The sequence below is a fragment of the Rissa tridactyla genome, chromosome Z, assembly GCF_028500815.1.
Source record: "Rissa tridactyla isolate bRisTri1 chromosome Z, bRisTri1.patW.cur.20221130, whole genome shotgun sequence".
NCBI classification, from domain to species: domain Eukaryota; kingdom Metazoa; phylum Chordata; class Aves; order Charadriiformes; family Laridae; genus Rissa; species Rissa tridactyla.
The window spans coordinates 17934671-17950010 of NC_071497.1; the positions used below are offsets into that span (position 1 = coordinate 17934671).

The 15340-nt window shown below is 40.0% G+C and overlaps 2 protein-coding genes across 32 annotated transcripts in view; one reads left to right on the plus strand and one right to left on the minus strand.

The window, feature by feature from the left end:
- Positions 1-6348: 6348 nt before the first annotated feature.
- On the minus strand, positions 6349-10459 carry ATG12 (autophagy related 12). The gene is made up of 4 exons (XM_054186948.1): positions 10267-10459; positions 9967-10103; positions 7889-7951; positions 6349-7516 (listed from the first exon to the last, which is right to left on the minus strand). Exons 1-4 carry the CDS (start codon positions 10457-10459, stop codon positions 7457-7459), a joined length of 453 nt encoding a protein of 150 aa, XP_054042923.1. The 3' UTR covers positions 6349-7456.
- The window catches only part of AP3S1 (adaptor related protein complex 3 subunit sigma 1), a 42737-nt gene continuing 37776 nt past the window's right edge, over positions 10380-15340 (plus strand). For 30 of the 31 annotated variants that reach the window (XR_008463959.1, XR_008463962.1, XR_008463963.1 and 27 more), the window contains exons 1-2: positions 10548-10797; positions 14075-14166. Coding sequence is in view for 4 of the 31 variants with exons in the window: in XM_054186943.1 (XP_054042918.1) it covers positions 10729-10797; positions 14075-14166 (161 nt within the window). In the remaining 27 variants the exon portion in view is untranslated. Of the gene's footprint in view, positions 10518-10547; positions 10798-14074; positions 14167-15340 lie in introns of those variants that run through there. The other variant, XR_008463983.1, reaches the window with a different exon arrangement.

Below are 15340 nucleotides of genomic sequence, written 5' to 3' on the forward strand. Positions count from 1 at the left end.
TCATTTCTGAAAATCATACCTTCACATCCCTGCAAAAATTAACTATTGCACGTATTCTCAACGGTTCTATTATTGGCGAATAATACTCAGACTGTAAGAGGCTTTATTCCAAGAAGTGTAAGGGATGTTGTAACTTTCAATTTTATAGCAAAAAGCTTTGGTCCCTCTCAAGAACAATTATGTAAAGCTTATTTGAAAAATAAGTCCAAAGTTGAGGCAAAGCATGTAGCTTCAGGGAAGAAGCAACAAGGTGTAAGGTCTTTTCCTGTATTTCACATTGTGCTGCCCTTGTGAAAAGCACAGAAGCTCAGAGGGTTCACACAGAAAGTAAATCATTCTTGCATTCTTCATTACATAGCTTCATTGAGAGGCAGAGAGGAAAACAATAAACTATTCCTGCTGATACCCTGACAGTGAAAACCTTGTCTTGGAAAATGGGAGTTTGGGGCTTCGACCACAGAAACTTAGCTTTATAGACAAATGCCCAACCACTCCACTATTATCCAAAAGACTTCAAGCAATCATTGGACATGACGTTTAGCTCCAAGAGAGACCTACCAGCCGAAGTGCCTGAGCATATATTGGTACCTCATCTCCTATTGGGGTGCAGCTCACCAGGTTTTTCTCCTGACTCATTGAGGAAAATCTTCAATTAAGATTGATGGAATTACCAAACTCCAGTGTTAGACACTTTGCATCATGAATATGCCTGAATATGTAGCTTGGGATTCGAGATTTTATGATGAATCTTCTTATTCCAAAGAAAAATTGTGGTCAGGTTGAAAGTGGGATCCAAGGTGTCTGAATCCTCAGACTGCTGCAGCAAACAACTATACCGTGCCTCTTTGGTCTGTTAGACTGGACAGATAACAGCACTTCAACCCCATAATCAGCATTTACATCTCCTCCTCTACATAATACAACTTTCACCCCTTTACCAACGGTATTACCTAAGTTTCTTTATGTTAGGAGAGGGGGCTTTTTTAGAAGAAAACCTGGATCTGCAGCTGTAGTGCAAGTTTTGGGGCTACACGACTCGATGGCAATACCTCTCTGAGGAGGCTTAAGAGAATACTTCGTCACACAGATCATAATACAGATAAAAGGTTAATGACCTGCGCCAAGGAAACTCACCTTACTGAAATACAGCATTGTGTTGTGTAGTCCCAAAGCATTACAAAAGGCTTACTGCCCCTTACTTTAAGCTTGGTGTGATTTAAGGACTGCAACCTGCATCAGAAAACTTCAAGTGCCCCAGCCTATGATGCCTAGAGTTCTGTCCCTTTTATTTCACATGAAGGTCTTTGAACTCTTGGAAGGATACCAATTGCACAGAAGAGACTCTCCGGATTATAGTCACGGGGAAACATAAGTAAATGTTTGTTGCAGACGTCACTCAGATTGCGACTTGGAAGCAATGCACCATCTAAATCAGCAGTTCCCAAACTCTGATCTGGAAGACCAAGCTAAATGATTATGGAGCCCTACATCCAAGTGGGATGACTCCTTCTGGGGCTGTGGAGCAGCACTGCAGCTGTTCCTCAGTCATACAACTTGGAAAGTGAGATTGATCTCTCAGTACACAACAGACTTTGCAAGAGAACCTGCTGCTTGCACAGTGATTTACAAAAAAAGCCTGAGAACAAATCGTATCAAACACAGATCACGCAGTGAAACATCATCAGACTACAAAATGGAGTAATCAGTCAGTGAAATGAGGGCACCACATGCTAAGTCATGCTATACGTTGAAAACACTTACAACTACTGAACAGCATGTGTACCACTGAAGGAAAAAAATAAACCGCACTGAAGAGCTGTGAAGCATTAAACCACATAGCACAGAAAGGACTCTTGGAATAAATAATTTTAATACACTTTTGGTGGGAGGTTAGTACACCAGGCATGTGTTGTAAGTAAAATATTGACATTTCTCTCTGTGAGAAAACCACTTTAAAATAAGTTTCCATTTCTTTCAACTTGTGGTGTTTATATGAGAAAGCTAAAGCGCTGGCTACTCTTCTCTGTGCTGACAATATTTACTGTGTAGTTTTCTGTTTTGAGCTCTTCTCTTCCTTGAGGTTTCCTGTTTCAGAGCCAAAGAGCTCTTAATGCATTTTAGTTCCCCAGAGTTGCTAGGGTTATTAGTTCTGTTACCAAACTGGGTTTGAGGGAAAGACATTTTTGTCTACTTTAACGTCATATAGTGATTTTTGCAGTTGGAACATGTAACTCGAACCTCTTTTTTTTTTTATGCTTAAGCTCTCTGTGCAATTATATTTTAACACTATATTCACTCATTCCAACTGATATGTATGGTTTTTTATAGACATAAAAATAATCTTCATGTGGAATTATTACATGAGAAAATACAGAGCAAGGATACCGAGACTCCTGTACTTTTTCCTATATCTTATTAATAAATGTTCATCATCTATTTCTAATAAGGAAAGGTATGAGCAAATTGAGATGTTTAAGTAGTGGTTCCTCACTGTCTGTAATCTGCAGCCTTAACAAAAACTGTTGCAGAATCTAGCTATTGGTAGGCATTTAGAGCAACCATATATGTGATGACTACATGGAGGGAAAGCTGGAGAACCGTTTTAAAAGGGTTCTGAGATAGCTCCTGAAGTTTGAAGAGGGAAAATGTTTTTCTCCCCAAAGTCTAATTCTTCTCAGTGTGCACACAAGGGATCAAACCTCACCTGAAATTGTGGCTGTGTATCCACTAACAAATATCCCAAGGATCGCCCTCTGGCACAGAAGCAAACTTGCAAAGCACAGTTTGCAACCACAGTATTTACTTTTTAACCTCCAGAACAGGCTGGTCACGTCCAAAGTGCCCACCAGAAATGGTGCCTTGCCAAGTCCTGAATTGTGCACAGGCCAAAATCTGCGCCAGCAAATGTTCTACCAGCTAACCGTACAGATGACTGAGCTACAGTGCCCCAGAACATTTCCTGGCAGTACTGAGTCTAGTGTAGTGTGACTGTCTTAATCTTAAGCTTTTAATGTACTTATTTTGCTCTCCCTTTAGTCAGCGATGTGTTTCATTCAACCTTTCTTAACCACCTATTTTAGGATGAAACAATCTTTAAATGAATTTTTCTGTCTAGATATTTTGGCCTCAAGTTTTCTGGCTAAAATACAGTGATATGCACGTGACATCTCATGGCATTATGGCTACTGGAAGAAGTGCAAAGCAGGGACAAGAAAAATATCTAGAATTTTATGATGTTTAGCCTTGGAAGCATATTAAGTATGATACTAGCAAAGCTGAAGTGAGGCCTCCACAAATAAAAGCAAACACAGTCAACATCCTTTCTTGTCAAATGTTTTTGTTCTCTTGATAATCCAATACAAACCAAGGCTGACAACAGTTTTGTTGTGTTTTTTAATGCCCACGGAATTTATATATGCTTGTAATAGTCATAATCACCATAAAAACCACAGTGCTAAAGCCATTTTCCCCCTTTTTTTGTCTCATCTCCAAGTATGAAGATGTTGTAGTACGATAATGCCTTGAGTAACCTTTGTACAACATCCTTGAACAGTAATTAAGAGTTCAGGATAGTCAAGAACACCGAAAGCCAAAAGCTCATGCAATAAGAAGCAGAATTTGATCTGCAAAATGAGCACGAACAGCAGCAATGGATAAACAGAAGCTGCTTTAGAGTTGAGAAGTTTGCAGAACGATGTTTGGATTCCTACCCCACCACCTGTAGATCAGTACATTCAAGATTACATTGTGGGGATAATGAACAGAGACACATCTTCTGTTAATACCTTAGCAGTAATTCCTCAAGATTTAAAAGTAAAGATAACATTTGCTCATTATGCATACAGGCAATATGACTACATATTTTATCATTTCACTCTCAAGGTAACTTTAGTTTCACTTAGATCCTCCATGTTTTCCATGTGCTATTAAGACTAGTTCAAGCTACAAATTAGAAATTTGTAATGAATGCTAATCTCTAAACCATTATCTAAATAACAGTTCATATAAATAATGCCTCCCAGTTTAGAGGGTTTGACCTTGATGATTGTTACCTTGGGAACAGGACAACTGAATTTTGCATAGCACTACTAAGTATCAGGATTTGTGAAGTACTAAGCCTTTCATAAAACCAGTATAATAATTTTCCTTTCCGATACTCATCTTAATTTCTCAATGTTTAAAAATTAGTTTATTTACTAATTTTTTCTGATTTGCCTATTCTATTAATTCAATTACATAAACCCAAGTGAATTAAATAAACCCAAGTGAATTAAATATTACAAATATTGGTAGCTCGGTACTGTAGCATCTTTGAGGGAACACAGTACTCCTCTAAGCCTACACTTTCTTTTTGTCTCTTTTTTTTTCTTTTTTTTTCCCCCCAAAAGGTCAACCCTTACTTTTGTGTCCGTTTTCCTCCCACTGATGTAACTGAAGTCACCTAAATCATACAGTCAACACTTTTGCTCAAGACATACTAAATATAGAGAACGTGTTTCATTTTCTACTTAAGCTTCTGATGTTTCCAGTTTACTGGAATTATTCTTTATAAAGAGATAAGTGCATAAATTTTAAAGCATTTCAGGATCATCTATGATTTTAGATGCTGTAACTGTCACTTTTTGAAGTATTAGATTTAACATGTTTTTTGCAAGCTCTATCTTTTGCAAATTCTACAAGTAACGTCCTGCTAATCCTTTAGCTGTTCACCCAACACATTATCTACTTCTCATGTTTGCATTTAAGACTGTTATTTAAGAATATGCACAAGGAAAAGTTTCTGTCAAACAGTCACACCCTGTCTTCAGACAGAAAGAGCCCATGGTCATTAAGGAGTTACCAGAGATAAAGAAGCACTGACTACCCTCCTGATGTGAGAAGCCAGAAAACTACAGAGAAAAGCACCAAAATGGAGAAGTCCCTCCATAAAGATGTACAGACGCAATGGGGGGAATTAGAAGAATTGGAACTGACAGTCACTAAAAGGAAAGAAATAGAATACAGGCAGCCACTCAGAGCATTCAGGAAACAGAAAAAAGAACTGAATCAGGTGAGTAGTCATTGTGTACTGGTAAACTAGGGGCCAAGAAATAATTAGTTGGGACTGCAGAAAAAATAAAAGCAGAAAAGTGCAGGAGCAAACAGTAATAAATAAATATTGTTCAAGGAACAAGCTGAATCTTAAATAAATGAATAATTCTAATCTGCATGAGTAAGTTATCCAAGTTCAAAAATGCATGTGGTAAATAAAAGAAAACACAGAATGGTAAATCCAAACCATTACTGTGGGGTTTATGCTACCGGACTATTACCTTTGAAGGGACAGAGGCAAACTTTTTTTTTTTTTCCAACTCCAGAGGATAAAAATTATCTATAGATGCAACATGAAGGACAACCTTCAACCATTAGCTGGCGAGATATAGTGACCTACAGTCCTCCTTCACCTTGAGTGGGTTTTTATTTGTTCTTTTTTTAAGAAAAAAAAACCTAGGATAAACCACAAAACCCCCAACACACACACACACAAAACCCAGTCTTCTTGCACCACTTTTGAAGAGCACATTTGCACTGTATCAGTAATTTCATTTAAGGTCAAATGAGGTGAAAGGCACCAACAGAACATTCTTTAAAGACAGGCAGACTAGTAGCTTATCTTAGGTAAATATACTGCCACACGGGAGAATAAACTACTTATATTTGTAAGGCCAGCAAGTGGACATATTACGAAAAAGACTGGGGAAAAGAAAACACCAACCAAACCAGGAAAAACTATGCAAATACCTTTGTCCTTGTGTACCCCCTAGTGGCTGTGCAAGGTTACGCTGGCCCCACAGTAACTGAGCAGGCAATTTCTTCAAGACAGAAGCAAAGTGCTTACCTCTGCAATAGTTCTCTTAAATAGATAGAGATTCATGAGATCAGGGTTCTGACCAGGCACAAGTATGGATTATTTGAAGTGTTTAAGTCTACAACCAATTCTGCCTTGTTAGCTTAATCCAATGAATCCAGGCTTTCCACTTAAAAAGCGGTAAAATACATCAAGCTATTCAAACAGCAAGCAAGTGATACCACGCCATACATATGCAGATTGCATGCCAACCTTAGTAACATCAGTAACATCAGTAAATTAAGCTGAGTATTACTTCTCCAGAAGTCCTCCAAGGGTGGAAACAATCTGATACACAGGTTGCAGAGACCACTAAGAGCCACTTATACATGAAACGGCAAGGAATGGCTTGAGAGTATTGTACAAGCATGCTTTAAACTAGAACAGGCTGTTTTGCCTGCATGTGCTGAAGAATTAGATTACGTCAGGGACCAAAACTGTCATCCAGCATAAGAACACACTGCAAGCAAACAGCTAACATTTAATTTAGTACAGTTTAAACAAACATAAAAGATTGTACATTTAAAATAAAGCCACAAAAACCCCTCCTCCCACATCAAAACCCTCCAATAAATAAAAAAAGTACCCTAGCCAAGGCACCAAGTCCTTTCCAGGATGAAACAAAATAATCCTCATTATCACTTAGCAAAAGGATATAAACTGCATTCTATTTTATTGATGGAACATGCAGCTGGTTAAACAGTAAAGTAACAGCAGCCAAAAGGAGAACATATAGAGTGGATTTTTAGCACCTCATGTCTATTTCTTCGTTAACTGAAGATGCAACAGCTAGTTGCATCATTCAACTAATGATGCTAGTTGTTAAACAGTGCCAGAAGAACACCCTGGCAACTGCTAAAGTGTTCAGCCTTCAACAAATCACTACACAATTTAAGCAGGAGGAAAGTGTTTCTGAGGCCTATCATTATACTGTGCCATATAAATGAGGTACTTAGACTACCAACACAATGAAGGCACAGAGTGAAGTAATTCAATTATATACCAATACCAGATTATATGCCAATTCTCATATTAATTATGAGAAAAAAAATCAGAATACTGTCTTGAAATAACATGAGATAATGCATATTCAAGATGAAGACTTCACAAAGAACAAGGATGCACATAACAGATGGACAACACGTCAGAAGTAGACTAAATCCTGGGCTACATGTACAATAAACATCCCTTTTAATAAAATGGAACCTTTACCTTCAGTACAGCATATCGACTGGCAGAGCTGTCCAGTCCTCCACTCAACTATGAAATAGTTTCCCTTCAGATACAGCAATTAAGAACTCGGCAGCAAGAGAGCTGGCTCTGCTTTATAAGTGGCAGATGCAGATTTTTTTCTGTAACTCAGATGTGCACCAGAAAAAAAGCTACATGATCACATAGCCTTGGTAGCTCTTCTTTTATGCTATTCATCTGTATCATTTTTATAAATGTACAGTAATAAGCAGAAATGCAAAAAATCCTTCTTTCTGTGTGTTTACAGGTTGAATTTAAGAAAGTTAATCCCTTTTCCATTTTTGAAATCAACACCTAAACAATTGTATGGCTTGATATTCATCCCCATGCTTGGGTTTTACAATAATGCAGTACAAGCTTGCCATCACTTCCAAAACACTGCAAGGAAAAACACAAAACAAAACAAGAGGTGTTAGATTATTCATGGACTAGCATATACATGAAAGAAAACAAACAAAAAAGCCCCTCACCAGATAATGGTGTCCTGGAATACTGTTACTTATAACAAAGCTCTCCACCATAACGGGAACCATGACAACATACTGCATATGAAGTAATGCATTTCCAGAGATTGTATGAAGTCATATCTCCTTATATCATATTCATACAGATCTGTGAATATCAACTACGTTACATTAAATGCAAGATATTACCAGCATAGCTAGGGGCAGTAACAGATTTCAAGTGCCAGAAGCGTACTGACAAGTTCTACTAAGCACATTTGGAAAAGATACTTAAGATGAAAGTCACCTCATAGAGGGTCCCAACTTCTTGGTCTGGAGATGGAGCAAAAGACTGGTTTACGTATATGAACTGCAAGAAAAGAAAAGAGAAGATGGAGATCTCCCATAGAACAAACATTCTGCAGCCAGAGGTGGATAAATCTGTCCTCTGTTCACCATTAATTTTACAATGTTTACAGTCCACACCAAAATACCATGAATTAGCATTTTCACTTCAGTGTGGAGGAGCAACATGACTTCCAGGAGTCACCTCTGACTGGCTGACCAGACCAAGCCAAAGCAAGCATGCTGACTGCCTTCTCCTGCAAGTTGACCCATTAGTCTCCCATACAGCAGCATAAAGTGAACTCACTGGTTTATTCTTGCTCTTCTTTCAAGTACCCCAACTATTCCCGCTATTCCAAATTTGGTCAATTATAACAGCAGTCTCAGAAATTAGAATTCTTTTGTTCTTTTTTAAAGTAATCTTTCTCACTTCCTGCTCCAGACATATATACGCATAGAGTAGCCAGTCCATAATGTCAAAGAGGGCCTTGGGATTTGCAGTGTGAGATGGCAATGTGTAGTAGGGGATTGGGTGCTATTTACAAAGAAGAGTCATAAAATTCCAATGTCTTTGTTCCTGAAGTACAGCCTTAAGCTTAAACCACACTGGAAGATTCCATGTTCCTATATTATTTTTTTCCTGAGACAATAACGTGCCTGTTAATGAATTAAATTGTTGAGAATATCCAAGATCAGTAAATACCTGAACTTTTACTTCTCTTTGAGATATTAAGCCCTGGCAAAAAGAAACCCTTCATGATTTCCCAGTGAAAGAGACGGCTACTGAAACTGCTTACACCTATATGCTTAAATAAGAGCCTTAAATAAGGGACGAAGAACAGAGTGATTTCATCTATACTTTAGCTACACATTTGACTGTTTTAATGAATCTAGTTTTAACTATACATCTTAAATGAAACTTTGGAGTGTGTGGACATTAAGAGTTTACTGCTAATCGCAATTTCTGAATCTGTTCTAGCTCTTCCAATGTTATCAGAAGGCCACTTGGGCTTCACAGGAAGGAATACTGAAGGCAGTAATGTGCTGCCAAACTGCAGACATTTCCAAACTACCCATTTAAAAAAATAAATCAGTCCTATGACAGTAATTAAACTGTTTGAGAAGTAAGTTCTGAAGGAAACAGACACTAATATTCAGAAAGTCAACTCCAAACACCTCCCCAAATACTCCTTCCGCATACCTGACTTCTACAGTTACACTGTGCATATGAACCTTTCAGTGAAATGCATCGCTGCACAACATGCACACCGCTCTGCATGTCAGCATCAGACAAGAAATGGAGATGCTGCAAAAAGCCCAAAGGCTGGACCTGAGCACCCAAGCACATCCAAACCACACCGCTACAGCTCATCTCAACGTTACACTGTGGTGTTGTCCTGGTTTCAGCTGGAAAAGAGTTAATTTTCTTTCTAGGGATTGCTGTGAAAGGAGTGTCAATAACTAGTTTTTAGTTGTTGCTATGTGATGTTTGCATGATTCAAGGATTTTTTTCAGCTTCACATAGAAGCATAGAAAGAAGGATGGAATGGCTAATGAAATATTCCACACCATAGACATACAGGGGTTAGCGAGGGAGGGGGAAGAAACTGCAATCACTGCTCAAGATGGTGCCAATTCACCAGGCAGCGAGTGTGACACGTGTTATTATTATTTTTCCTTATCTGTTATTCTTTTATGAAGATTTTTTCCTGGCCTTCCCCTTCTTTTTTCCCCTCTTCTCCCTGTCCTTCTTGGGGTGGGCAGGAGTGGGGGTGGGGAGGGAGTGTGTGTGTGAGCAAGGAGCTACGTGGTTCTAGTTGACAGCTGAGGTTAAACCACGACAGATATGTACTTTCAAGAGTTCTACTAGTGCCCATACGCCAAATTTCCTGCTAAAAGCCATAGTCTAGATTGAAACAGTCTCCCTGCAAGGTGTGACAGCTTGGACCCAGGGTGAGCAGAGGTCCTTGCCACGGCTGGCTCCCAGCCTCCCCCGCCACATGTTGGGCATGCCGGGCCACCAGGTAGACCTGCCCCTACCAGCTGCTCGGAGGCCATCAGCTTGAGGAACTTCTTGATGAAGTCAATGAGGCCCTGGATGGTCCGGGTTCGCTCCACAGCCCACTTCTTGGTCTTCATGATGGGGGTGTCTCCCACGGCCTTCAGCAGGATGTCAACTGTTGGGGAGGGGCGCGCGTTAAGGCCGCAGACCCGCCCACTCCCGCGCCCTCATTGGCCAGAACCACACCACTCCCACCGCCAATTGGCCAGCGCGCCCACCCGTCATCGCAGAGGCTCGCCCACCCACCCGCCCCCGGCGGTGACTTCTCGCCCCATTACTTTTCTTTTTCGTGTCACCGGCGGGCTCCTCGGTGCCCGGTGAGCCGGCCGTAGGGGGGGCCGTGTCGGTGGCCCCCGCTGCCGCTCCGCCTTCCGGGGCCGCCGCTCCGCCTTCCGGGGCCTCCTCCCCGCCCTCGCTCCGGCCCTCACTCTGAGGCGATACGGGCAGCGGCTGCCCCTCCGCTTCCGCCATGCTGCTTCCATCCGCCGGAGGAAGTGACGTCCCTTACGAGACACCGTCTTCCCGTCAGGTGACGGGGCGCGGGGGCGGGGGTCTGCGTCACGTGCGCGGGGGCGGCCGTTCACGCCGCTAACGGCTGGTGCGCGCGACCGGCTGCTGCCGCCTCGAGAGCGCGAGGGGGGGGGAGGGGACGAGAGGAGGAAGAGGAAGAAGAAGAAGAGGAAGAGGAAGAGGAGGGCGCAAGGCAGCGAGCCCGGCGGCCGCCGCCCTCCCGCCCCACCATGATCAAAGCCATCCTGATCTTCAACAACCACGGCAAGCCGCGGCTCTCCAAGTTCTACCAGCGCTATGTACGGGCGGGCCGGCGGCTGAGGGGGGGGCGGGCGGCCGTCTGAGGCGGCGGGGGTCTCCTCAGGGCCGGCGGTTCGGAGAAGCGGGGGCGGGGGAAGCCGCCGGCTTTGCTGCTCTGGGGTTGGGGCGAGGGAAGATGGAGGGTGGTGAGACCTTCTAAGAGCCGTCAGCAAGGAAAAGGGGATTTCCCAGAAAAGGAGATTGTCTTTTAGTGGGGGCTGAAGGTGAAGGAAGGGGAGTCTCGTTCAACGGTTCTCTGAGCTTATTCGTGGAAGGCCTGCCGTGCTGTTGAGCCATGCTCCGAGCTCTGCTGTGCCATTTATCCTGGCTTTTGGCGTCGCTGATGTCGCCCTGCCTGTCTCCATGCTGTGGCAGAGGTGTTAGAGTTGGGAAGATGAGTTTTACGGGACTCATAGGTTCAATAAGCAGAGGCTTTTCCTTTGGAAGCTTTCAGAGTACTAAAATATTGCAGTTGACATGAAAAAGAGATATAATGAAATAGAATAGTATATTCTTTTATTTGGGAGAAAGCAAGTAGCAAAGCAGCTCTGAAAATGCAGCACAAACGCTTGATCAGAATGAAAGCAAGTGCAGCTGCAGGGAATTAAGAAATAATGTGGAAACAGTTGGTTTAATTCAATGATAGGAGAATTTAAGGTAATGTTTTGGGCATGTACTGTGTTTTCTAACCAATAGGCTAAGCTCCACTTGGGCTGCCCTTGGTCAATAAAATACAAGAAAACAACTGATGTTTCCTGGAATCATATAAACAAAATATTGTTTTTCATCAGTGCTATTACTTACTCAGATTTGGGGATACTCACTTGCAATTTTGGCTATTACAGAAGTCATATTTAACTTTATTGGAAAGGATGTATCTTTCTTCTACATCTCAGAGCAGAAACGATGACCCAGACACTTCAGTTTGCACTGTCAGGCTTTTAATTAAAGGAGTGTAACTGATACAGATCATTGCTATGTATGACAGAATTTGATCCCTTCTCCTTAGAAAAGCAACACTGGAAAATTCTAATACACATTTGTGAACATGTTTTCTTCTTTCTCACAAGTTCTAGGTTACCAAGCAGATGTTTTTTGTTTACCACTTTTAAATTAAAAATTAAAATTGAATATTCTCACCTACACATATTGATAAGCATTCCCCTTCTGTGCATCCCCACTCTGTTCTTGGTAGCTTCTATTGCAGAGCTATGGTAACTTACTAAAGAAGTTTCTTTTTTTTTTTTTTTCTTTTTCCCTGTCCGTGTTGAGGTAACAATTAAATAGGTATATGAAAGGCTTTGGAAAGGTATACAAAACTTGCATTAATGTCAGACAGTTGACTTCAGTTCTTATTTTCTATTCAAATGTAATTATCTTTTTGTGTCTTCTGTTACTGTTGTTTAATCAAAGTCCTGGGAGGGGGAGGATGCAGGAGACAGAGAGGAGTGAATGGCAGGAGAATACCAGATTTTTCTTGTCAACTCCATTTTGCTCTACTACCTTCATAACTGAAATTAGAACAAATCCTCAATGCTTAAAGTAGGGTAATATGTCTCTATAAACAGAACACCTTGAAATTTTGAAAATGTGAATAGCAAATGAAACTAGGAAATTATGTCATTAGGTGATTTCATTAAAGCTATGTGGTGCACAGAAACAGGTGCAATTGTCTTGATTATCTTTTTGTGTGCGACTTCAGTAAGACAGGCTTACTTATGGACTTTTTGAAACTTTTGCATGCTTTAATATTGCTTGAACTGATATTGGAGGCAAATCTCTTTTTTTTTCTTTCTACAAGTGGAAGCATCTCGTGTTCTAGATAAATTAATTTGATCTGATCTGTGAAAGAGGTGTTTGTTTGCTTCATGGTACCAAGACTTATAAAATGTGTGTAACTTTTTTTTCCCTGATATATATGAGAATGGAGTTTCTACTGCATAAAATGAAGTTAATCTTTTGCAATTAGACAGAAAAGTAACAATTCATGGCAATTAAATAGGAAGACGTATGTGCCATGGTTTTGTTTCAGAATATAGATCTGTGGCCATCATTTCAAAGTTAAAAATAAGTTTCTGAACAACTAAACAAGTTATTTTAAATACTTAGTATCTCTGTTTCTTAGGGAAAAAAGACACATTGTCTGCTTCCTGCTACCATAGAAAATATGGCGGAAGTAACTGAGATAACTGCAGTCGAATAAGGCAGGCATAGTTTAAAGAACAGATAATACAGAAGCAGAGGAACCTGCACTTTCTGTGTTTTATGGAGCAATTTACTTCTGCTGGAGCTGTTTGCTGTGGTCTTTGTGGGTTCTGGAGATTTTCTGTAAAATAACACATGAATTTAAGGTGATGAATGCTAACCAATGCCATGCTTTGTTTGCTTAGCCATCATTCAGGGTACTTCACTGTTCTAGCTAAAAAAACTTTTAAGATACTTGCAGCAGCTAGTTTTGCTTAAAGTGTTTGTTCACATAATGGTTTAAAATGCTGACTTACGTGCTTGAGCAGGTATAGGAGCTGTCTGTACTTGATAACTTTAGGGTTCTGTGCTATAAAACAAATGCAGGATTTTACGAATTGTGTCTAATTTTTTTTTATTACGGAAGTGCAGGCTTGTTAAAAAAAATGCTGCTTGTACGGAAGGGTAGCAAAAGTAAGTGTGCAGGCATGATGGAGTCCCCGCTGCGGCTCCACAAGAGTCAAGCGAATTCAAACTCGGAAGTGATGTTTCTGATCTGCTAGAAGGAAAGTTAATGGCGTAGGAGAAGCTGTTGCTTATAATGCCGTTGCATTTTAAGCTATTTCTGAAAAAGTTATGTATTGTGGGATTTTTAGCTTCCCCACCCCCTTCAAGCTTTTGAGGCTGCTTCCCCACACTGTTCATGGGTGAAAGTAGTTTCAAAGCATGTCTGTAGCTGTTCAGGCTATGGTGTAGATATGGAAAATTCAGAATAGGTGAGAAGGCTTCCTGTTTACTTGCAGAAACTATTTTTTGATGGTTTGGGTTTTTTTAGCAGTTTCTTAAAAACAATCACTTTTTTCACAGTTGTTTCTCAGCAAGGTATTCTTCTGCAACTTAACTTGTGAAAATATCTTTTTGGGTTGAAATGACAGAAACAATATGCTGCCTGTTAATTAGCAGATTTAAGGCTTCAGAAGTAGGTAGTTTGTGGGTGCTGATATATTTTGTGTTCTATTTATTAGTTGTGTGTACTGTGCATTGTTAATTAATTCATTTTAACTTCACAGCAAAATATGTTTTCTTTCATAGAGTGAAGATACGCAACAACAAATTATCAGAGAAACTTTCCATTTAGTATCGAAACGTGATGAAAATGTCTGTAATTTCCTAGAAGGAGGACTGTAAGTATCATATTTGAAAAAAATGCCCAATGCTTATTGGCTGGCAAATATTATTACTGCTGATTGTAATATAACTGTTTTTACAGTTGTAGTGTAAGTACCATGTCACTTGAGATATTTTAATACACAAAGAATAATATCATGATGCACCAGGTATACATATTCTTTACTAACTGAAGCATACGTGTGTATATATATATATATGTATGTATCAAAATGAGTTAGGCAATAAACCAAATTTTTTCTAATGCTGTAACTGACGCAGTGCCGTAGTGCCAATCTAGTGCTATAATTGTTTCAGACACAAATAGGGAAGAAACAGGCAGATCATACCTAACCAGTTTCCTTATAATCAAGCTAAAGATTTCTGGCCTTATTTGAAGAGGCATTGGTATTTGCCATACCCACTGAGAAAATGAAAATATTTTGTAGCTTGAGCTCCTAAAATTTGAGTGGACAGCCTCTGATAGTAGGATTCCTCAGCCTTTTTATCAGTGTTCAGGCTTGCTATAGAAAGAAAAAAATAAAAAAAGGTTTTAAATGTGCTAGCTAATGCAGTTTCAAACAAGGGGTAGAGCAAGGTAGGAGGAAAGCCAGACTTATGTCTTCTGTCTCTGGATTCTTTCTTGAATCACCTTGGTTGTTTTTTTAGTGTGGTCTTGCTTTAGTTGAAGAGAAGAAATTCTGAAACGGAAAAGTGTTTTATTTTGAGATATTTGTCATCAAGAGTAAATAGTTGCAAACCCGCCTTCTAGGAAAAGGGGTCATAATTGATGGAGCAAACTCATGATCTCCAGTCTAAACATAGAGATTGTCACAGCCAATTAAATACTGAAATTATGGAAACTGCTGGTTACTGAAAGTTATTATGTTAATGCCTAAATTGTCTGTGTGCAGAGTCAGTTAAATGCTTTGCTGTACCCTGTCAGCTATGATGTCTTTTTTTCTGATCAAGGTGATTCCTGATTTTTTTATTTTGTTATTTTTTAAATCAAAATAATTCTCTTCCAACTACTCAGCTGGTGATTCTGTTGTTAGGTCCTTGGAGATATTTCAAGCTGGAAGCATGCTGGCTTGAATTCTGTAAGTGAAGGACATAAGCCATTTTGGAGCCTTTTAAAAAAAAAAAAAAATCACATCTCTGCAACAAAAAAAAAACCCTAAGACAGAGGAT